Raw genomic sequence first — 23,617 nt, 5'->3', positions numbered from 1 at the left:
ACCCAGACGTGGCCTTCACCTCTCACCGTGTGGCAGAGACTCTAGGAGGCGGCTGGAGCTGTTAACTAACTGGGCTGGGGAAAGGCTCCTTCCAGCTGCCCTTTCGGGGCTCAGAACAAGGGAACTGCCTCAGGGAACCAGATCTCCAGTCTGGGGACTGTTGCCTCTCAAGGCAGAGGCAGACCCCTTTGTTCACACCAGCTGACATTCAGCCACCCCTGGGACCCCACAGATGGTCCTTGAAGCTGCGGGGAGAAGGCTGTGCCTGATCCACCAATCCTGGGGTGAAATGTTACATGGCCTTTGGAGGATCTGATGATGTGCGAACACAGAGACACACGGGGGCGCTCTAACCAAGTAGCAGAAGAGGAAACCCGCCAGTCCCCAGGTGGAAAGACAGTGTTTCGAAAACCCGCTGGTCTAGTGTTTCTCAATGGAGAAGTTACGGGAACTCTGGGCAAGATATTTCTCCCCTTTGGGGACGTGTCCTTGCCACTGAAGGATGCTTGCCATCCCTGACTCCCCTCCCTATTGCTGTGACAACACAAGTCCCCAAGTTCAGTTTTCAAACACCCCTTCTCCTGGGAGACCCTGTTGGTCAGTGCCAAAGGATGCCCACCAGTGGCCTCGGGAGCTGGGCACTGTCTCCTCTCCCAGTGCTCCAGAGGAACCTGGCACCTCCCACTTTGATCTTGTGAGCTGGGCACTTGCAAGTGCTGGAGGATTGTAGGCTCCAGTGACATTCCATGTTCCTGGGAACATGGGTTTCTAGGGACCCTCCTCCCTGGGAGGCAGGTTTTCCTCCATGCCATTATCCCTCAGGACTGGGTAGGAAGAGGGCTGCATTGATTACACTGGGGACACAGACACAGGACCCTGAGACAGACACCACGGGACCTGCGTACAGACACCCACATCCCAGGGAGCACGCACGTGGTCACACAGAACACAGCTCGCATGACACTTCCACAGAGCAGGCCTGGAAGCAGGCAGCCTTCTGGGAGCCCCGAGAGCCCCACAGCTGAGAATTCTGAGCTGTTTCAGTCATTAGGTTGACAAACACAAAGCACCGAAGGTGAAAAACCAGGGGCGTTCCTCTAAATGTTTACAAACCAACAAGTCCTGGATCCGGCCAGTCCAGGAAGAGACCCAGAGACCAGTATGTACAGCTGATGAGTGCAGTGCACCATCAGCCCTGTAAGCATCCCAGTTGGCAGAGCCCATGGGACCTCAGACCTGTCACTGTGGCTGCTTAGGCAGGACAGAGGTGACTTCTGCAGAACATGTACCAACGTAGACGGCAGTCCGCATAGGACCCGGGAGGGTCACTATCAACCCCAATGTGGGGTCTAGGAACCCAGCCAGCATCTGAAGCAAGAGGGGCTGGGGGAAGACCCAGACTGTTCCAGTGCCCAGCATATACCTCGTGTCCCCCAGCCCCCACCAAGGAGCCAATGTTCCTTAACAGAGGTGGCCAGCAAGTCCCACAAAGATGGCACTTCCTGGAAGGTGGAAAGCCCAGGGCTCCTGTGGACACAGCCTTGCCAGATGAGATGCTCACCACCTCTGAACACAGATCACCGTTCTGAACACAGAAGGCAGGCACCACCCCCAGCCTGCGGGCGGGCACGAGCGCTTACTGCGTGGAGAGCAGACACTGCAAACCAAACATAATTCTTACCCTCCTTCGAAGATTTTGATCCTCGCCGGCTCCCCTCTCTTGGAGGCGGGAGCGTCCTCCTCCGGCTTCCCTCTCTTCTCCTCTTCTTTCTCCACTCTAGCCATCTCTTTCTGTCCTTCCGGGGAAACCAGCGAAGGGAGGCGAACCTGGCCCACCGCAGGAACAACAAAATCACTGCTGGTTAACAAGCCATCATGGAATGATGCCCACGCTTCACCATGGCTCACTTCATTCATTCTCCCTCTACTCGGAGACAAGATGCTACCTGCCCCACTTTACAGAAGAAGGGAAACGAATCCCCAGAGGTGAAGTCAGAACCAGGACTCTGCCCAGGCCTTTCTCTAGGGAAGACCAGGCCTTCCCACGAGAGCTGTGTTTCTTCTCTTTTTTCACACTAGTCTAGGGGCTTCTGGGGACAGGTCCTCATCTTGGTCTCCTGGGTCATGCCAACCTCAGAGAAGGTGTGTGAGAGGAATGCTGCATACAGAAATGAAGACTTCACCTTTGAAGATTAACTGGCCCAATTCTCCTTTATACATCAGGAAGTCAAAGCCACACAGCAAGTCAAGGGCATTTCTAGGAGCATAAAGCAGGTCTCCTGAAGGCCCTGACCCCACCCCCGACTGCTGCCAGAGCTGGACACAGAGAGGCTGTGCTGCCCACTGATGGGCATGTGTCTGGGGGGGTGGGCATTTTAGGGAACCCATTCTCTTCATGAGCTATAGGCCTTGGTGTTAAGAGCTGGGTGGATAACCTGTCCCCTAGATCCTCTGATGGTGGCAGGGATGGGTGCACCTTTAATAGAGAGCAGTGATGCTGGGCTGGGGGCTGAGGCCGGCAGTGATATTCTCATCCTGCTTCATGCCATTTCATTAAGGTCAGGAGGAACTGCCCTGTTTATAGCCAGTAGGAGCAGCAACTGTGTCCCCTGGTGCTGCGACAATCTAAGGACAGAAATCCCTGCTTCAGCCACCACACCTGCTCCTACAAGGGGCTGAACAGAAAAGTAGCTGATTGGAAATCAAGGAATCTGAGTTCTTGCATCACATAGGCCACTGCAAACTGAGCCAACCTTAGGTGGATTAATTCACCTCTCTGAGGCTCAGAGTCAAGATTAGACCATCTTAAAGATTCATTCCAGGATCAGCTTCAGTGATTCAGTGACTCACTGACAATCTCTTCTGAATTGGAGATGGGGAGTGGAAACCAAGAGAAGGTATGGTGTGCCGCTTCAGCAAAAGATCGCTGATTTTATGCAATACTCAAAGGTTTTCAGAGCATGCTGTTTTCACTTCCATGTCAGCCTACCATCTGGGCCATCCATGGAATGACCAAGAGGCCTCCCTCAGGCTGATAGCTGTGATGTCAGAGCCAAGCTGGAGGAGGCTGGTGTTGGTGGCAGCAGACACTCTACCAGGAAACATGGCTGGACTCGAGCAGGGGGCCAGGGATACACTTTAAGTTTTAAAGATAATAATGTGAGTAACTGAAGGTAGTGATTATCAAGTGTCAGTGTGCCAACCACTGTTCTAATCACACCTTGCATATTTTAACTCATTTAATTATCTCCACATTCCTATGAGCTACGTATTTTCTATCTTACAGCTTTTTATCTCTGTCTTACCAATGAGGAAACCAAGGCACAGAGAGGTTAAGTAACTGATCCAAAGTCAATTAGTAAGTGAGATCGGGGAACTCAAATTTGGGCAATCTGGCACTGAAGCCCTTGTTCTTAATCTCTTTGCAGTAGTGCATGCGGTTGTCAAAATTATTGCCAAGGAGGAAAAAGGAAGGAGAAACTTGGGGAACGAAATGTGGCTGCAAAGTGAACTCTTGTATAAGCTTGGGTTTCCCCATGGTTTACATATGAAAAAAAAAAAAATGTATGTGACCAAACTCAAACCTGACTGGGTGGTCTGTTCCTGTATAAAGATGGTTAGGAAGAGCTTTGAAATCCTGATATCACCCAAAGGGCCTTTTCAGAGCTACTAACAGTTAATGGAAGCTATGGGATAACAAATGTCAGGTCAATATAATAGGGAACTTTCTTAAAGCACTGCCCAAAGATGGGTTGGGTTGTACTAAGGGGTGGTGAGCAACCTATCACTGGAATGCAAGCAGAGACCAGAGAGAGGGATGATTGTAGAAAGGCATCAAGCAGTGGGCTATGCAGTTACAGTAATGTATCAGACTGGTGAGCTTCTGGTAGGAAACACGCTAAGTTTAAGTGTTTAAGTGAAAGTCTTCAGTCGTGTCTGACTCTTTGCGACCCCATGGACTATACCATCCATGGAATTCTCCAGGCCAGAATACTGGAGTGGGTTGCCATTCCCTTCTCCAGGGGATCTTCCCAACCCAGGGATTGAACCCAGGTCTCCTGCATTGCAGGCAGATTCTTTATCAGCTGATCCAAGTGAACCAAATGAGATATTCCAGGAAAAAGTTGCAGCTCATTTTAGGAAAGCAGCGTTTTAAACAACTTGTTGTCAAACCCAGTTAAGCCAAATTAATTCTTTGTTTTTCTTAAACCACCTTTCAGTGTTCAGTCATTAAAACAGAGGGGCAGTTCAGATCATCCAAAAGAACTTTAGAGTGAGATCTAGTTTTGAATCCAGGCCATTTACTATGTTTGGGACCTTGTGCAAGTTACCTGACTTCTTTATGCTTTGGTCTCTTTATCCATCAAATAATGATATAGAAACCTATCAATGTGGTTGTGAGGAAAAAAGTCATGTTGGGCATAGTACTTGGTACATAATAGGTGCACAATAAGTTCTCAGTATGACTATAATTACCACAGCATCTCAGGAGTAGCCACAACCAGTAAGAGACACTGGAGAGAAAATCAGTCGTGATGTGTATAACAATAGTGGAAATCTCATTTAAGGATGTCTGTAGACTGACAACGGAGAAGGCAATGACAACCCACTCCAGTGTTCTTGCCTGGAAAGTCCCACCGACGGAGGAGCCTGGTAGGCTGCAGTCCATGGGGTTGCTAAGAGTCGGACACGACTGAGCAACTTCACTTTCACTTTTCACTTTCACGCATTGGAGAAGGAAATGGCAACCCACTCCAGTATTCTTGCCTGGAGAATCCCAGGGACGGGGGAACCTGTTGGGCTGCTGTCTATGGGGTCGCACAGAGTCAGACACAACTGAAGTGACTTAGCAGCAGCAGCAGCAGCAGCAGCAGAAGACTGACAAGGATATTTAGAGAATAAATTTGGGAAACAGTTTGGTGCAGAATATCCAGGCGAGCTAAGGAGAAATTCAATGCACAAGCATCACTCAATAAAAGAGGATGCAAATGCAGAAGTTAATGAACATAGTTTGTTCATTTATCTGCAATCAGGATTTAGTTTAGGGGGATTTATTTGGTCAAAGGATCTGTTCTAAAGACTTACTAATGAAGATCTTTAAATTTGCAGTCACTTTTACAGTCTTCTTTCCTTGAATAATTGAAAGAAGAAAATAGACTCTCTGGAGTCAGACAGGTCTTGGTCCAAATTCTGGGTTTGCCAAATAGTTGCCATGTGCTCTGGACCTCTCTCACCTTCTGACTCTCAGTTTCCTCATCTACAGAATGGAAATGGTACTGCTACCTCACAGGCAGTGATGAACATCAACTGGATTCAAGTGCCCAGAACAATGCCTGGCACAGTGAGGCTACTCAACCAATAAGACCAACTGTTATTCCACAAATATCAAGTCAGCATAGCACATCATGACTTGAATCCTTACGCTGCCCTTGTCACCTGACAAGGTGACACCAGGATATGGAGGTGTCACCAGTCCGAAACAAACTTGGAATTATCAAATGTCAATCTTCCTGAACTTGCAGAGATCAAGATTTCATGCCTCCTAATGCAGCCTCAGGTCAGAGGCAATGGAGGAGAAAACATGAGCATTGCCAGCGTTGTGCACTACCATCAGCAAAGATGAGTCAAGCTGTGGAACTGTCACCTACCGGTAAAGAGGGATACTACAGTTAAGGTCTATTTGCTCTTCTACTCACATAAAAGAAAAAAGGAATATTTCAGGAGTCTTTTTTGTCAAACTCTAGACTCTCTGAGAAAATCTCAAGTGGCACCAGAGAACAGAAATAGTAGATGCAGAGAATACGAAAAGCAGGAAAAGACTAACACTGTAAGGAAGAAATATATGTTGGAGTGGCATAAAATTCTCAAACTGTTGCAGGCATTCCCATCAGCAAGGTTTACGAACTCAGTCTTTTGGATAAGATTGTTTCTTTGATATTTCAATAGAAGCTAATGGGAAAGTGGGTCACTTTAAAGTTCACTTTATTGAAATGCATCTAGTCCAATGATTTGAGGGACACTGACAAAGAAATCCAATAAATAAGGTGGCCAGTCACAGCTGATAGAGAGGAAATCTGTCCACTCAGTTGGCTCTCGTTTTGCAAATGGACCTTGAGGAGAATGTGGCTTTAAAAGCTCAGCAAAGGCTTTTACAATCAGGGAGTAGAAGAAAAACAAGACTGAACTCACCTCTGTCATGCGGGGCTTGCGGGAGCTGGATGGCACAAGCCTTCCTGTCTCAGGATGTGGAGCTGTGGCCATGGTGTATGTCTCTTTGCTCACCTTCTGCTTAGACCTCAGGAGGGACAAAGCAGCTTTAGTGGAAACCCCTGGAAGGTTGGGGTTGTACAAACTTATGCACCAACCAGCGTAAACAGAGGACCTCCTATCTGCATGCTGGATGTGATTTGGCTTAATGTAGTTTAAATAGCACCAACTGACATTAGTGGTTGTGTGGAGGCTGGGGAACTGCAGTACCTTCTTTGAGTCCGTACCTTCTTGCAACTTGGCTGGTCTGGGGGATGTTTCTGACAGAGGTTGTGAGCTGGGAGGTGCCAGTGGAGGGAGGTCAGCTTGTTCCTTGGAATCTTCTTTCTTCACACTTGATGGGAGTAATCCTCTTCGGTGAGGTTTACCAGATGGTTGGGCATATTCCTTCAAAGCCTCTGAGCCTGAGGCTGTCACATGGGGCAATGAGGGCTGAGGAAGGGGAGGAATTTCCTTTGGGTCAGATGGATCTGAGGACAGGCTGGAGAGTGTTTCTAGTTCCCTCCTGCCCTGGCCCTGACTGCCCAAGTAGGACTTCTCCGATCTCTTGCTATCCTCGGTGCTGCTAAGCACCACGCTACATGGTTTTACAAGTTCAAATTTTTCATCCACCTTAGACGCCTCCTCTTCCTTCACCCTTTTTTGCTGCTGGGTTTCCATGGTAAGTTCAAGGCTGCCAGCTGGTGAAAGGACACGTTTGCTTCCTCCCACTGTTGATGAACTCCCCTCCAGGCTCAAGACACTTTCTGATGCCAGGGAAGTGCCTTTTCTTTCAGGTAATGTCACAGGCACTCTCAAGAATGGAGTCGGGAAACCTCTGCTCTGTTCTTCACTTACTCCAGCCAGTCTGGGCCCGACCTCATACGCATCTGTCCCACACACAGACGTCCCTTTGCATGAGGGCTCTTCGAACTTGGGAAGAGCCACAGTTGCTGAGCTGCCTTGGGATTGGGTAACCAAGATCTGGGAGAGAGTGGTGTACATGGCACTCCCATAGGATGGCATGTTGGTCTGGATGCGGACGGGCACAACTAGAGACACCATGGTGTCTGGACAGGCAGGCAGGGCCAGTGGAGGGGCTGATGTGGGTGCTGAGCAGCTGGATGGGGGAGCCACAGTGGGCAGCTGGATGTCACTGCTGTACTCTGTGCTGGGGGAGAGGCCAGGGGTTCCTGTTGCCAGTGTGGCCAGGCTAGTTTTGATCTGGGGCACGTGGCTTTCCACTTCACTGGGGAGCTGAAGGGTGAACTGGGATTGCAGAGGCAGGAAAAACCCAGAAGAAAGTGCTGAGGAGGCAGGGTAAGGCATGGGGAGAAATGAAGGGGGTTGTCGGAATGGGATGTTGGCTGGGTGAGGCATGAGCTGGGGGAGGTGGAGTTGGCCCGGGTGTAGAACAGTAGGTTGGAGAGGAAGTGGGGGAGCTTGAAATAAGGAGGGAGGAAGGGGCGGCATGGAGTAAGGTGTGGAGAGCAGGCTGGACATGGCCTGGGTGGGGAAGAACTCTGAAGACTGTCCTGGCTCATGCTGTAGGAGGTGCTGGAAGGAGAAAAGGGAGACAGGCGGGGGCAGGTAGGGTTTCTCCTGCAACGGGAGCTGAGCGATGGGGTGGGGGAACACCTGCAGTGCTTCTGTGTAGGGCGGAGTGGCCCCCAGCGCTGGTCTGTCTTGCACCTGGCTCTTGCCTCCTGGGTGCCCGCTGTGTGAGGTGGCTGCAGAGGAAACTGGGAGCAATGCGCCTTTGGCCAAAGATTTACTGGATGAGGGTTTTGGTTCCTCACTCTCCTGTCTTCCCTTGGGGGTGGCTTCTGGCTCGGTTTCAGGAGGCCTGGTCAGAGAAGCCTGTCTCACCAAAAAGCATTTTCTTCTCTCTGGTGGGGCTGCTGAGGCCACTGGAGCTGCTGGAGTTGGTGCTGAAGGGCCTGTCAAGGACAAGCTGCCATAGTCAAAGGATTTGCTGCGTGTCTCGGTCATATGGGTGGAGTGGGAGATGTTGGGGCTCTGTTCTGAGGCTGACCTCCGCATCTCACGGGCATGCGGGTGGTGGCTGGGGACGGTCAGCATGTGGGTGCCCAAGGGTTTGGAGCGTGTGTCTGATGAAGGCCCGGCGGCTTCGGCTTTTCCGTGGTCATCTCTCTCGAAGGAGGCAGAGCGGCTGGACCCACTCAGTGAGACACTGCTCTCCTGGCTCGGGCTGCGAGACAGAGGCACGGAGGACTCAAAGCTGGACTCCCCCGATGACTGGGCCATCTCTGCCAGGCGCAGTCTTTTCTTCTTGGGTGGCAGCTTTTCAGCTGGGAGCTGGGCAAGTGTCTGGCTGCGCTGGGGCCACTGGAACTCCTCTGTCTTCTCTGGCTCCTTAGGGGGTGGCTCCGGCTCTGTATCTGGCCGGTCGGGCTCCTCGGTCACCAGGATTTCGGGAACCTGAATATTGGGCTGGCGGACCAACCTGGGCTGCAAGGAGTGGGCCGAGCGTCCGTGCGGGGCAGGCGGGGGTGATGAGAAGGGGGCCGCAGACTTGTCTTCCCCTTCCAAACTGCCGGGCTGCTCCAGAGAGTCAGATTTCTCAAAGGAGCTGGTGTGCTGGATGACAGAAATTTCTTTGGACGTGGTTCTCCTCTCCTTCCCTGATTCTGAACTGGACCCTGGCTTAGGAGTCCTTGGCTGGAAGCCTGCGGATCCCTCCAGGGAGGGCACTGACTTATTCGGCTCTGCTGGTGACTTGCTGGACTCCAAGGGAAGGTTCCGAGCAGCCTCTGAAGGCCCAGGGCTGCCGAACTGACTCTTGGTGGACTCAAAGCTGGGCGGCTCCTCCTCATCCCCAAGGCTCTTCTCTTTCCTCCTTTTCCTCAGTGGAGTGAGTTCCAAGGTGGTCCCCAGTTTGTAATGCATCATCTGGGACCAGGGCTCATGCTCGGCCTGGCTCTTCTCGGCCTCCGAAGATACATGAGCGCCCACGGTGACTGGCTTTGCCAACTGAAGCTCTGAGCAGTAGTACTTTTTATGGGCCTCATAGTTGTCCCTTTTCTTGTACCGAGCACCACATATGTTACATTCATAGATCACCCCTTTCGTTTTCAAACCCTTCTTGGTCTTTTTGGTGAGGTCGCTTTCCCTGGGTTCCGGTTCATCTGCAGGCTTGGAGGCTGCGTCTTTGCTGCTGGGCCCTGCCTCCTCAGAACTGTACTCTCCGCCCAAAGGCAGTTCGATGGCCGGCTGGCGCTTGAGCATCCGGGGGTGGGAGGTAAACAGTTGACTGCTGCGGCTCAGGGCTTCCGAGTCGGCGACGTGGTCGTCGAAGGAGTAGCTGCCTCGGAAGGTGTGGTGGGGGGTACTGAGGGTGCAGGTGGCAGAAGGCATTGAGTGGCTTCTCAGCAGAGGCACAGGGGGGGTGGTGCTGGGCGGGCGCTGGAGGCTCAGCAGTGATTGTTCGGGCTTCGCTTTCTCACTATGGGAGGACAGTGGCTCCCGGTAGAGGCTGGATTTGGGTGACTCCATGCTGCTCCGCCGCGACAGTGAGCTCCTCCTGGGCTTCACGCTGTCTATCTCGCTGGTGTCCACCACGGCCTCATTGATGGTGATGAGTTTGGTGATATGCTCAATCACCTGCGTCCGGGGCACGGACAGAGGTACCAGGCTGGGCTTGTCTTCGGTGGACAGGGGCAGGAGGGGCTGGGTGGAGGTGGCCGTCAGCATGGCAGTCCGCTGCCCGATCCTCCCACACTTGCCGAAGATGATCTCGGCATAGGACCTGGCGTTGGTGTTTGGGGGGCTGACCTGCTGTTCGGCGCTCTCAGAGCGTGAGAAATACCCAGATTCGGTGCTGCCTTTGCTGCCCGGGCTCAGGAACGCCTGCTCGTCGATCACCTTCTTCCTCTCGCTCAAGCGGAGGGCCAGCTTCTGCTTTATCGTGTGGGTGTCTTCAGGTTTATGGCTCAGGGGGTGTTCGGATGAGGGTTCCGCAAAGGGAGCTGGGTCCTCGAGCGACGGGGCCGAGCTGGACTGGGACAAGGAACAGCGTTCGTGGCTGGAACCCTGGCTCCCGGAGCTGTACAAACTGCTGGACAGGAGTGGGTGTTTGGGCCTCGGGGAGAGCTCTGTGGGGTGTGTGGAAGTGGTGCCCGTCTCCTCTTCCGAATCTGTGCTTTCTCCCTCGGTGGGCTCCTCAAATTCTTCCCCAGGGATCCTCTCCATCTCCAGCCCTGGGGGATACATCTCGCCACCCATTCCCGAGGCCAGGCCGGCTTTGATACGGTGAGCATGGGACTTCCTGTGCTTGTAGAGGTTACTCTTGGTCTTGAAGGAGAAGCCACAGGGGCCGCAGGGGTAGGGCCTCTCGCCTGTGTGTGAGCGGATGTGTTTCTGGAGCACACTGGGCTTGGCACAGGGGCGGCTGCAGTATTGACATATGTACTTGCCGGGCTTCTGTGGTTTCCTCTCCTTCTTGTGTGCCTCTTCCGTGGGCTTCAAGGAGACCTGGGAGGGACGGGACACAAAGACTTTGGGGATGCCGGGCAGGTCCTCGGGAGGAATGATGGAAGCATGGGAAGAGAGGAGCTGGCTTTGAGGATGGAGCCCAGGGGTCACAAAAGAGCCTGAGGGTCCAGGTCTCATTGGGTCGACCAGCTGCCAGGTGGATCCCTCCAGGAGATGCTCGGGTTTGCCGGGCGACATGAATGCTGGTGTCAGAGGGTGCTGCGGAAGCTGGGAGATGTGGACTGAGGCTTCGATGGAGGACCTCTTGGGGGGCTTCTGTGGCTGACCAGTTTTCTCCTGAGAGCCTTCCCTAAGAACCGACGAGGGGCCTGGGAAGGGCTGTGGGGCTAGTAGCTCTTGGAGGGGGCCCTCTTGAGTGGCGGCTGTGCTGCTGCCAGGATACGGGGCGCTAGATGAGACACTGGTCTGAATGGCCTCTCCTTTGGTCAGCCGCTTCCGGGGACTTCCCTCAGCCTTCTTGGTGCCCTTGACACTTTGTTCAGGATCCATGACCTCCACAGGACTTCAGATGCTATTAAGGGAGGGTTGGAGCAGGCCGCATTTATGAATACTCCAAACGTCCCAAGGAGGCGTCTGGCTTCGGTAACATTGGTCAAGAGCTACGGAAGTCAAACCCAAGGTGGTTTGGGGAGTTTTAAAAATTTTTTTCCAAGTGTCACTGGCGGCAAGTGGACTCAGGGCAGGTCATCAGGGCCCAGACTATTCACATCGGTGAGGCATGGCCCTCTACTTCACAGATAGAAAATGCACCAGCACTTTCTGCCTGAATGTCTGTCGTGGAAACGTCATGAAGGATGTCAGAGTCGCCATCATATTGTTTCAGTTGGCAGTGGCAAGTGGCCCCCCACAAGTCCCCCGTGTGCTATGCGATCCGTGGACGGCTAGAGACGGCTGTGTGCATGGTCCAGGCATCCCTGGTCCTGGCACGAGAGAAGCCACGCTGGATGCTGTGGGCAGCTCCGTCCCACCTCTTCTGCTCTTTCGTCCCGTGTTGGAGATGAACAGTCGCAGAGGGGAACTCACGCTCTTCTACTTGACCAGAGCACACACACAGAAATATACAAAGAGAAGAGAAGAGAGGGTTACTGTAACTCATCTACAGCTCATGCAGCTCCGGTGAGACCTGGGTGATCCCTAAAGGTTAATGAGGGAGACTCAACCCAAACCCACAGCCCCAGACCCTATGCACCAAAGCACTTGGCACCTCCTTTGCCCACATTTCCAGAGGCGCCAGTGACTCTGAATGTCCACTGTGGTTCTGAGGACTGTGACTCTGTGGGGCGTCAGGAGCAGAGTAGACTCTGGGAACCATGGGGCACTTAGGAATGACAGGCTTGGATTCCAGTCTTTGCGCAGAGAGCAACTCTGAATGGGTTTCAGCTCCCTAAGCCTCAGTTGCGTCACCTATGAAATGAAATAGTATCTATGAAATAATAGCAATTCCTGGCTCAACTCCATCTCGAGAGTGCATCCAATGTGAAAATGGACATGGATGCCACTGGATGAATGCTGACTGGTCCCGTGGCCAGTGCAAGAGTTGGGGCTGGTTGATTATCTGGAGGTGAGCTTTCTATGAGAGGGACTGTTCTCAGGTTAGTATTTCTCTCTCTATCTGGCCCTGGGTTCTGAAGGTATCCAGGCTTATGGCTTTGCAAACCATTGCTAACCCACCTTCCAAGCCTGGGGTTTAATGAAAAAGCTAAAACCACCATCCATGTGGTGGTTCACAGTCTAACACAGGGTGACCATCAGGGCCACTAAGCAATAGCTAGAAGGTCATTCTGGAAGCTTCTTCCACTTTTCAGCCTTTTTTTTTTTGTTTAGTCAGTGGCCCAGGGATACCCTAGAAGTGGCTCAGAATAGAGGTCCTTGTCAAACTGAGGGACAAAGCTGGTCAGAGTGGAGCCCCACGTGTGTCTGCTCTGCCAGGGTCAGCTGAAATTTGGGCAGCCAAGGCCTCCTGGGCTCTGAGGGCCTTGCAGGGCCCTTTTTCCCAAGAACACAGACAGAATTTCAAAGCTGGAAGTCACTGTGAACTCTGTCCTGCCAGCCATCTTACTTTCTAGTGGATGAATCTAAGCACTGCAGGGGGAGGGGGGCCTGTTAAGGTCCTGTGGTCCTAAGAGGTAGGGCCTGCATTTGAATCCAGGCTCCCTACTGCCAGATTTGATTCCCCAGCCACCTCGCAGGTGTCCATATCCAGGGTGAGGGTCTGGGAGACTGACCGGTGCATCTCTGTAGCCTTCTTCCCTCTCCTGTAGGCATGCTCTGCCCTTGGCATACTGACCACAGGCACCCTTCATGGCCTCACCTTTATTTTCACTGGGTGTTTGCTGATACAGTCTTGAAAAGTTCCCACTTTCTACTTTCATAGAATACTCTGAAAGACTCAAATAATTGTTGCTCAAATGGCAGGACCTCAGACATAGTGACATGCCATGGAAGGGCAAGGAGTTCAGCAACTAGCCAAAAGGTATATTCTATAAATTTATTCTTTTTGTTTCCTTTTCATCTCAATTCTATAAAAACTTCAATATTACTATAATAAAATTTTATAAATATTTTTAAAAGAATGACAAGCTATGAATCCAGATTAAAAAAATCTGTAAATAAGAATGACAAATCAGAACAAAGGAAAGTGTAGATAAGGTAGGAGGTCAGGACTGGTAAGATGGAAAGAGCACTGATATAATAATCATGAGGGCTTACAGTGCTTCTACAGTTCAACTATACACTGATATCTGAGATTCTTGGCAGCCAAGGATAAAAGGGAGACATGGTCCCTTGTAGAGTCATTATAAACCCACTCCAGTGTTCTTGCCTGGAGAATCCCAGGGACGGGGGAGCCTGGTGGGCTGCCATCTATGGGGTCGCACAGAGTCGGACACGACTGAAGCGACTTAGCAGCAGCAGCAGCAGCAGAGTCATTATAACCAGCGAAGAAGAAAACATGTAAGTTCCTTGCAGGAGGCAAAGCATTACCTGAAAAGAACTTTTTCATATGGTACTTCAGACAGGGGCAGCGAATGATGCATGAGATCACCTATGTCTTCAAATAATATCCCTCCAGCAAATGCTATGACCAACCTAGGCAGCATATTAAAAAGCAGAGACATCACTTTGCCGACAAAGGTCCATATAGTCAAAGCTATGGTTTTTCCAGTAGTCATGTATGGATGTGAGAGTTGGACTATAAAGAAAGCCATGTGCCAAAGAATTGATGCTTTTTTTCCTCCAACTGTGGTGTTGAAGAAGACTCTTTAGAGTCCCTTGGACTGCAAGGATATCAGGCCAGTCAATTCTAAAGGAAATCAGTCCTGAATATTTATTGGAAAGACTGATGCTGAAGCTTAAACTCCAATACTTTGGCCACCTGATGTGAAGAACTGACTCATTGGAAAAGACCTTGATGTTGGGAAAGATTGAAGGGAGGAAGAGAAGGGGACAGCAGAGGATGAGATGGCTGGATGGATCACTGACATGATGGACATGAATTTGAGCAAGCTCCGGGAGTTAGTGATGGACAGGGAAGCCCGGCATGCTGTAGTCCATGGGGTTGCAAACAGTCAGACACGACTGAGCAACTGAACTGAACTGAACTGAACTGAGCAAATGCAGTGATTGAGTTTCTTCAGTGGAAGGTCACAACTCAGCAAAGGCTATTCTTTGAGCAGTCAAAGGCCTCCTCTGACCTAGGCAGAGAGCATCCTCCCAAAGCAGGATGAACGTGGGAAAGGCAGGGGAATTTCATTTCATCATATTACTGTCAATAGGGTGGCCATGTAAGATGTCACCCAAACTAGGGCACTTTGGAGAGTAAAAGGGGTACAATTAACCATTCTGGAGGAGCAATGGGAATAAACCAGGTCATCTCAGGCAAACCAGAACGAATGGTTACCCTTACGATCAATATTTACCTTGTGATCCAAACCAGGCACAAACACCATCTCTGGGAGTCTGGCATAAACTTTGATCTCTGCTATGAGGACTGAACTGACACCATGGTCTCCTATGGATCCTTAAAGACTGGGAATCTAGTCTCATTCCCTCACTTGACAAACGAGGAGACTGAGGCCTAGAGAAATAAGGTGATTTTCCCTAAAGACTGCAGAGTGATGGTGGCCAAGGAAGACCACCCTGTGCCACCACCTGCTTGCTGGCCAGAGTTCATCCCCACCTCTGTGAATAACTGGGCACCATAGCCTATGGCTCTGTGGCACATTGGGCACCACAGTCTATGGCTCCCTGTTCTGTGAAGGCACCGGCTTGGCCCCACAGGAGGTGGCTGTATCCCTGGCGAGGAGTGACCACAGTGTCCGGAGGCTTAACAGTCAAAGGGCCCTTTCAACTTATGTCCTAACCACGCTGTGGCTCTTGGATGGGAGAAATGGGGAGAAGACTGAGGTTGGGGAGTCCATCCTGGTGGCATTACCCCAGGCCTTGTTTATCCAAGCTAATGTGGGCCAAAGCTCTGAGTCATGGAAAAGTCAGATGAGATAGAACTGTGCTCTGGGCTGGTCTGTGACTCCTGGGCTTGGCTGTACCTGTGTGAGGGGAGGAGGCCCCTGGGTGCTGTGGATGGATAATAAAGCATTGGCTATACTAACTATGTCTATTGACCCTTTCATGCAAGTATCTCAATGTATCCCCCAAATACTAGCTAGTGGTGAGATTCGCTTCTTCTGATGGATGGATGGGCCCCTCTGCATGACTGAATGGGGAGTGATCAGTCTGAGTGACAGTCAGTTGGCCAAGGAGGACCCTACACTGTCGAGTCCTGTGTTTCTCCCTTCACTAAGCCACAGGGGTGGGTGGAGAAGTGCCCAGAGGCTGGGGCTTGGAGCATTTCCCAGGCCAGGCAGGAGGGTGGGGTGCATGAGGGAGACAGTCAGGTGGCTGTTGTGTCATTAGGTGACTCACTGGGCCAGCACCACCTGCCTGGGGTCAGCACCTGCCTGGCTGCACCTGTGAGCAGGGCCCGGCACTCTTCTGGAGAGGGCCCTCCTGCTGGCAGCCTCTGGGAAAGGAGCAGGCAGGACACATCAGCACCATCGGCCGCCTAGATCATGGAGTCAGGGAGGCCTGAGAGCCGAAAGGCCCACCCCTTCATTCTGCACAGAGGGCACCTGAGCTGCGGGAGACAATGACCGGCCCAGGAAACACAAGTCCTCGGACTCCTGGGCCAGTGCTCTCTGCTGCCCTGTTCCAAACCTCATGACATGTCAGAGGTCCTTGATACAGGAGGCAGTGGGAGGGGGCAGCTGGGACTGGCTGCAGAACAGGGGAAAACCTACAAGAACTAAGAAGGCTTCAGCCTTGGAATGGGTTACAATTCACACTGGCATCAACATTTTTTTACTTAACTCTTTAACCCCTTTAGAAGGACCATTTCCAATCTCTGGGACCAAGTGATGCTAAGAAAATGGCTCTTTTCTACATTCTGTGCTTCTGAAGGTGTGTGTAAAATTTTAATACTAGCTAGAAGTAACAAAAGGAAAAGTTGCCTCTGCAGAGAACTGGTGAACATACCTGTAAAAATCACCAGTGACATGAGGTCAGAGGTAGGGGGCTTTCCTTACAGGACCCAGAAGCTGGGCCAACAGGAGTCTGAGCCTCAGGCCAGGGGAAAGATGGATGTTCTCTGCTGATGGTGGCAGAACGGACCTGGAGTCCACCTTGCCTGCTCCTAAGGTCACAGCCCTCAGAGCTCTGGCTTAGAAACCAGCTTAGAACCATGAGAAGAACCTGAGTTTTAAGAGCCAGCTGGCTAACATATCAGACTACTTGGCTCTCACTTCTGGAGGCTTCCATAGGTCTAGCTAGTAGGATATCCCAACACGGAAGACAGTAGGGTGCTGGGGCTGGAGCCACGAAAGCCTCAGGGGAGGGAGATGAGGGGCAGGCAACAGGGCTGAGGCCTGAAGTTCTGCAACCAACTGGACACCTCTTCTGGATCCAAGGTGTGGGGACAACAAGGCCGTTGCCCAGAGTGGACCCCCACAGAGGGAAGATAGGAGGTGGGCTCTAGCAGGTGGTCAGCTTCACTAGTCCTGGTAGAAGGCCAGCCTGAGTCTGCATGAGCTGTAGACTAGGGAGCTTGAATCACCAGCCAAGATAGATGAGACTCCGGCAAGACAGGGACAGAGGCCTGGTATTCAGAGGGCTATTAGGTCCCAGACCTGGGGCATAAAGTTCTTATAATTTAGTTACATATACCCATGGATGCATGCACCCCAATATCCCAAAATCAGGTAAAAATTTTACTGACCGTAAGTAATAAAACACACTGATGTTGAAAACACCAGGAAAGCAAACCTTTTGCTTATTTTCAGAAGCTGAAAGCAAGCACAGAAGGCCACAGCCTAGACAGGAGGCAAGTAGTGTTTTCATTTAAGAACCCAACACCAAACCAGTGGCCCTTCTGAGAATCTGTGTGTACAACACTGTCTGTGTGCGTACGAGATGGGGCAGAATTCTTACGCAGCAAACAAAAGTGAAAGTGGCTGGGGGCTCGGATGGTGGCAAGAGAGGGTAAGTGTGAAGATGTGGGTCTGGAAACTAACAGGAGAGGTTGTCAGAGAGCCAGTGAAGGAAGTCTGGACAGAGAGTGGCCAAAGCCAATGGTGGGGCTCTGGCTGGTAACGGGGAACAGGCAGAGCCTGAAATGTCTCCCACTAGCCACTCCCTTTTTTGTTTTAGCAACTGAAGCCCCTGAGCATCAGCTGAGTCCCTTGTCACCCACCTAGGCTGCATCTACCAACATCCTTTGCAGCTCGTGCTGGTCAACAGCTGTAGCTTGCAGGTCACGGCCAGAAAGAACAGTGTCTGCCCTCCACGTCCTCATTTGCTCAGGAAGGAACCTGGAGGCAGTAGCGGAGGTGAACCCGACTATATTTCACAAGGCTACAGCTTCCATAGTGATTCCTCTAATGGATCTGAGCAAAGGCAGTTGAAAACCTTCTGGAAAGGATTCGCCATTCTAGATGCCATAAAGAACATGTGTGGTTCATAGGAAGGGGTCAAAATATCAATAGGAGTTTTGAAGAAGTTAATTCCAATCCTCGTGGATGGCTTAGACTTCATGGAGAAAGTAACTGCAGATGTGGTAGAAATAGCAAGAGAACTAGAATTAAAAGTGGAGTCTGAAGATGTGACTGAATTGCTGCAATCTCATGATAAAATTTAACAGATGAGGAGTTGCTTCCTAGGGATGAACAAAGAAAGTAGTTTCTTGAGATGGAATCTACTTTTGGTGAAGATTTTGTGAGGACTGCTGAAACAACAATAAAAAATTTAGAATATTACATAAACTTAGCTGATAAAGCAGCAGCAGGGTTTGAGGGGACTGACTCCAATTTTGAAATAAGCTCTATTGAGGGTAAATTCCTTTCAAAGAGTACTGCAGTACTGCATGTTACAGAGAAATCGTTCGTGAAAGGAAGCAGTAAATTAATGCGGCAAACTGCATTGCCGTCTTACTTTGATAAACTGCCACAGCCACCCTATCCTTCAGCAACCACTACCCTGATCAGTTGGCAGCCACCAATATCAAGGCAAGACCCTCCACCAGCAAAAGCTTATGAATCACTCACTGAAGGCTCAGAAGAGGGTTGGCATTTTTTAGCAATACAGTATATTTTAATCAAGTTATATACATGGATTTGTTTTTGACATAATGCTATTACATACTTAGTAGATTACACTATGTGGTGGTTTAGTCACTAAGTCGTGTCTGACTCTTGTGATCCCACGGACTATAGCCTGCCAGGCTCCTCTGTCCATGGGATTCTCCAGGCAAGAATGCTGGAGTGAGTTACCATTTCCTTCCCCAGGGGATCTTCCCAATCCAGGAATCGAACCCGGGTCTCCTGCACCGCAGGCAGATTCTTTACCGACCTACAGATTCTTACCGAGCTACAAGGGAAGCTACAGATTACACTGTAGTGTGAACATAACTTTTATAGGCACTAAGACTCACTTTATTGTGGTGACCTGGAAGCAAACCCACATCTTCAGGGTATTCCTCTAACTGGCGCACGGCTGATGCTCAAGAAATAAGAACAGATGTTGAATCTAGAGGTCAAAGCAGGGTCTCCAAAGACGTCAATATGATGCTGAGCCACTCAGCTAGTAGTACAGCCTTTCTAATTTCCCCAGACAAAAAATACATCGGTTCCCGAGCTGGGCAGGGAAGTGGGGTCAAAAGCACAGGCAGGAGATGCTGCCACTGATGGTGGCAGATTTGAATTAAGGCAAATTGGAAGTGGTCAAACAGGAGATGGCAAGAGTGAACATCGACATTCTAGGAATCAGCGAACTGAAATGGACTGGAGTTGGGTGAATTTAACTCAGATGACCATTATATCTACTACTGTGGGCAGGAATCCCTTAGAAGAAATGGAGTAGCCATCATGGTCAACAAAAGAGTCCAAAATGCAGTACTTGGATGCAGTCTCAAAAATGATAGAATGATCTCTGTTCGTTTCCAAGGCAAACCATTCAATATCACAGTAATCCAAGTCTATGCCCCGACCAGTAACACTGAAGAAGTTTAACACTGAATGGTTCTATGAAGACCTACAAAACTTTTTAGAACTAATACCCAAAAAAGATGTCCTTTTCATTATAGGGGACTGGAATGCAAAAGTAGGAAGTCAAGAAACACTTGGAGTAACAGGCAAATTTGGCCTTGGAATATGGAATGAAGCAGGGCAAAGACTAATAGAGTTTTGCCAAGAAAATGCACTGGTCATAGCAAACACCCTCTTCCAACAACACAAGACTCTACACTACACATGGACATCACCAGATGGTCAACACCAAAATCAGATTGATTATATTCTTTGCAGCCAAAGATGGAGAAGCTCTATACAGTCAACAAAAACAAGACCAGAAGCTGACTGTGGCTCAGATCATGAACTCCTTATTGCCAAATTCAGACTGAAATTGAAGAAAGTAGGGAAAACCACTAGACCATTCAGGTATGACCTAAATCAAATCCATTATGATTATACAGTGGAAGTGAGAAATAGATTTAAGGGACTAGATCTGATAGACAGAGTGCCTGATGAACTATGGATGGAGGTTAGTGACATTGTACAGGAGACAGGGATCAAGACCATCCCCATGGAAAAGAAATGCAAAAAAGCAAAATGGCTGTCTGGGGAGGCCTTACAAATAGCTGTGAAAAGAAGAGAAGCGAAAAGCAAAGGAGAAAAGAAAAGATATAAGCATCTGAATGCAGAGTTCCAAAGAATAGCAAGGAGAGATAAGAAAGCCTTCCTCAGTGACCAGTGCAAAGAAATAGAGGAAAACAACAGAATGGGAAAGACTAGAGATCTCTTCAAGAAAATTAGAGACACCAACGGAATATTTCATGCAAAGATGGGCTCGATAAAGGACAGAAATGGTATGGACCTAACAGAAGCAGTAGATATTAAGAAGAGGTGGCAGGAATACACAGAAGAACTGTACAAAAAAGATCTTCATGACCAAGATAATCACGATGGTGTGATCACTGACCTAGAGCCAGAAATCCTGGAATGTAAAGTCAAGTGGGACTTAGAAAGCATCACTACGAACAAAGCTAGTGGAGGTGATGGAATTCCAGTTGAGCTATTTCAAATCCTGAAAGATGATGCTGTGAAAGTGCTGCACTCAATATGACAGCAAATTTGGAAAACTCAGCAGTGGCCACAGGACTGCAAAAGGTCAGTTTTCATTCCAATCCCAAAGAAAGGCAATGCCAAAGAATGCTCAAACTACTGCACAATTGCACTCATCTCACACGCTAGTAAAGTCATGCTCAAAATTCTCCAAGCCAGGCTTCAGCAATACGTGAACCGTGAACTTCCAGATGTTTAAGCTGGTTTTAGAAAAGGCCAAGGAACCAGAGATCAAATTGCCAACATCCGCTGGATCATGGAAAAAGCAAGAGAGTTCCAGAAAAACATCTATTTCTGCTTTATTGACTATGCCAAAGCCTTTGACTGTGTGGATCACAATAAACTGTGGAAAATTCTGAAAGAGATGGGAATACCAGAGCACCTGACCTGCATCTTGAGAAACCTATCTGCAGGTCAGGAAGCAACAGTTAGAATTGGACATGGAACAACAGACTGGTTCCAAATAGGAAAAGGAGTACGTCAAGGCTGTATATTGTCACCCTGCTTATTTAACTTATATGCAGAGTACATCATGAGAAATGCTGGACTGGAAGAAGCACAAGCTGGAATCAAGATTGCTGGGAGAAATATCAATAACCTCAGATATGCAGATGACACCACCCTTATGGCAGAAAGTGAAGAGGACCTAAAAAGCCTCTTGATGAAAGTGAAAGTGGAGAGTGAAAAAGTTGGCTTAAAGCTCAACATTCAGAAAACGAAGATCATGGCACCTGGTCCCATCACTTCATCGGAAATAGATGGAGAAACAGTGGAAACAGTGTCAGACTTTATTTTTTGGGGCTCCAAAATCACTGCAGATCGTGATTGCAGCCATGAAATTAAAAGACGCTTACTCCTTGGAAGAAAAGTTATGACCAACCTAGATAGTATATTCAAAAGCAGAGACATTACTTTGCCAACAAAGGTCCGTCTAGTCAAGGCTATGGTTTTTCCAGTGGTCATGTATAGATGTGAGAGTTGGACTGTGAAGAAGGCTGAGTGCTGAAGAATTGATGCTTTTGAACTGTGGTGTTGGAGAAGACTCTTGAGAGTCCCTTGGACTGCAAGGAGATCCAACCAGTCCATTCTGAAGATCGGCCCTGGGATTTCTTGGGAAGGAATGATGCTCAAGCTGAAACTCCAGTACTCCTCATGTGAAGAGTTGACTCATTGGAAAAGACTCTGATGCTGGGAGGGATTGGGAGCAGGAGGAGAAGGAGACCACAGAGGATGAGATGGCTGGATGTCATCACTGACTCGATGGACGTGAGTCTGAGTGAACTCCGGGAGTTGGTGATGGACAGGGAGGCCTGGCGTGCTGCGATTCATGGGGTCGCAAAGAGTCGGACAGGACTGAGCGACTGAACTGAACTGAACTGAACTGATGGTCTGGGACACTTATCAGATTGAACCTTTCATACCACTCTAGGGCTTAAGCTAGAACTGAAGACACTCATGGATTAAGTCATTATAGTCTTGACACGCAGATTGGCTGGCCCATCCCCCTGCCTCCACGCTGCACTAGATGGTTCTCCTGCTGAGGCTGGAGATTCTGGAGCCTCCAGTGTACCTCGTGGTCACTAGTTTCCTGTGAAATGATGACAGGTCAGTGAGACCCAGGGCAGGGCAGCTCTCAAGGGGCCTGAACCTGGGCTTCCATTACGGTCAAAAGGATGAATTGCATGAGTACATCCTGTCTTCAGACTCACAGCACTTTGTACCCATCATCTTCATTTGCTGTTGGGAAGAAACTGAGGCCCAGAGGAAAGATGCAATCTGTTCATGGAGAGCCAGCAAGGAGGTATTCGGGCCAAAAGGGAGAAAATTCCTGAGCCCTCCAATTTTCTGTTTGGGGCCATGTACCCTGAATGGCAGGGATGTCTTGACGCTGATTAAGCTTCCCTGGGAGCTCCCCAGGGGCAGACAGATCTGGGCTGCAGGGAGGATGGCAATTAGGGCACCTGAAGAGAACCAGGGGGCAGGATAGCAGGACTCCTCACCACAGCTGGCTTGCTTCCCAAGATACTCCCCACCTTTCTCAGGATCTGTGAGTTCCCTCCAGCAAGGGCAGAGGAAGAGGCCTGGAGTCAAGATGCCTGTCACGGGACCCCGTTACTTGTAGAGGAAACCCCTGACACAACTCTGCTGTGTGACCCTCAGCATTTTCTTGCTTTGTCCACCTGCGAGAGGTTGCCTACCCTCCTTGGCACCTGGCCCCTTCCATCTTCAAAGTCAGCAGTGGTGGCCCCATCTTTTCACACTGAATAACACTGACTGCCCTACCTCCCTCTCACCCATAAGGGCTCTTGTGATGATGTTGGGCCCTGCCTAGATAATCTATAGGGCTTCCCTGATAGCTCAGTTGGTAAAGAATCTGCCTGCAATGCAGGAGACCCAGTTCGATTCCTGGGTCAGGAAGATCCACTGGAGAAGGGATAGGCTACCCACTCCAGTATTCTTGGGCTTTCTTTGTGGCTCAGCTGGTAAAGAATCCACCTGCAATGTGGGAGACCTGGGTTCGATCCCTAGGTTGGGAAGATCTCTTGGAGAAGGGAAAGGCTACCCACTCCAGGATTCTGGCCTGGAGATTAGATAATCTATAAAAATCTCACCACTTTCACATCTTTGATTTAATCACATCTACAACATGCCTTTTTTCATGAAAGGCAACATGTTCATAGGTTCCAGAGGTTAGGATCTGGACATCTTTGGGAATCATTATTCTGCTTATCACAGTGCTATCTCAGTATTTTTTAAATCTGTATTTCTTGTTCTCTAGTGAGGCTTAGAACTTTGCATAAGCTTATTAAGCAATTATTTCACTCAGTGAATTATTTTTCATATCCTTTGCTTATGTTCCTAATGAATTATATATTTATTTCTTTATACAAACTCTTTCAATACTGGGGATATTAATCTTTTCAATATGAAGTGCAAATACTTCTATCATTAGTCTTTAACTTTGCTGAACCGGAAAATTTTGTTTCTATGTGATCAAATGCATCATCAATCCTTCCTTTTATGACTTTTAGGTTTTGTGTCCAAGATTATTTTTTTAGAATGTCGCCCCCTTTTCTTCTAGTCCCTTTATGATTTTTTTTCTTTCCTCTCTCTCTGTCCCTCCACCCCTTTGTTCCTCTTTTCCTCCTGCCATCCTTCCCTCCCTCCCTTCCTTTCCATTTCTATCGTGG

The 23,617-nt window shown here is 49.6% G+C and overlaps 1 protein-coding gene across 6 annotated transcripts in view; it reads right to left on the bottom strand.

The window, feature by feature from the left end:
• The window catches only part of HIVEP3 (HIVEP zinc finger 3), a 564,242-nt gene that overhangs the window by 48,038 nt on the left and 492,587 nt on the right, over nt 1–23,617 (bottom strand). For all 6 annotated transcript variants that reach the window (XM_061412315.1, XM_061412313.1, XM_061412317.1 and 3 more), the window contains 2 exons: nt 6,190–11,790; nt 1,682–1,827 (listed from right to left, as the gene is read on the bottom strand). In XM_061412315.1, coding sequence (XP_061268299.1) covers nt 1,682–1,827; nt 6,190–11,250 — 5,207 coding nt within the window. In that variant the 5' untranslated portion in view covers nt 11,251–11,790. The remainder of the gene's footprint in view (nt 1–1,681; nt 1,828–6,189; nt 11,791–23,617) is intronic.

This window comes from Bos javanicus, chromosome 3 (assembly GCF_032452875.1).
Source record: "Bos javanicus breed banteng chromosome 3, ARS-OSU_banteng_1.0, whole genome shotgun sequence".
Lineage (NCBI taxonomy): Eukaryota > Metazoa > Chordata > Mammalia > Artiodactyla > Bovidae > Bos > Bos javanicus.
This window is presented reverse-complemented; position numbering and strand designations above follow the sequence as displayed.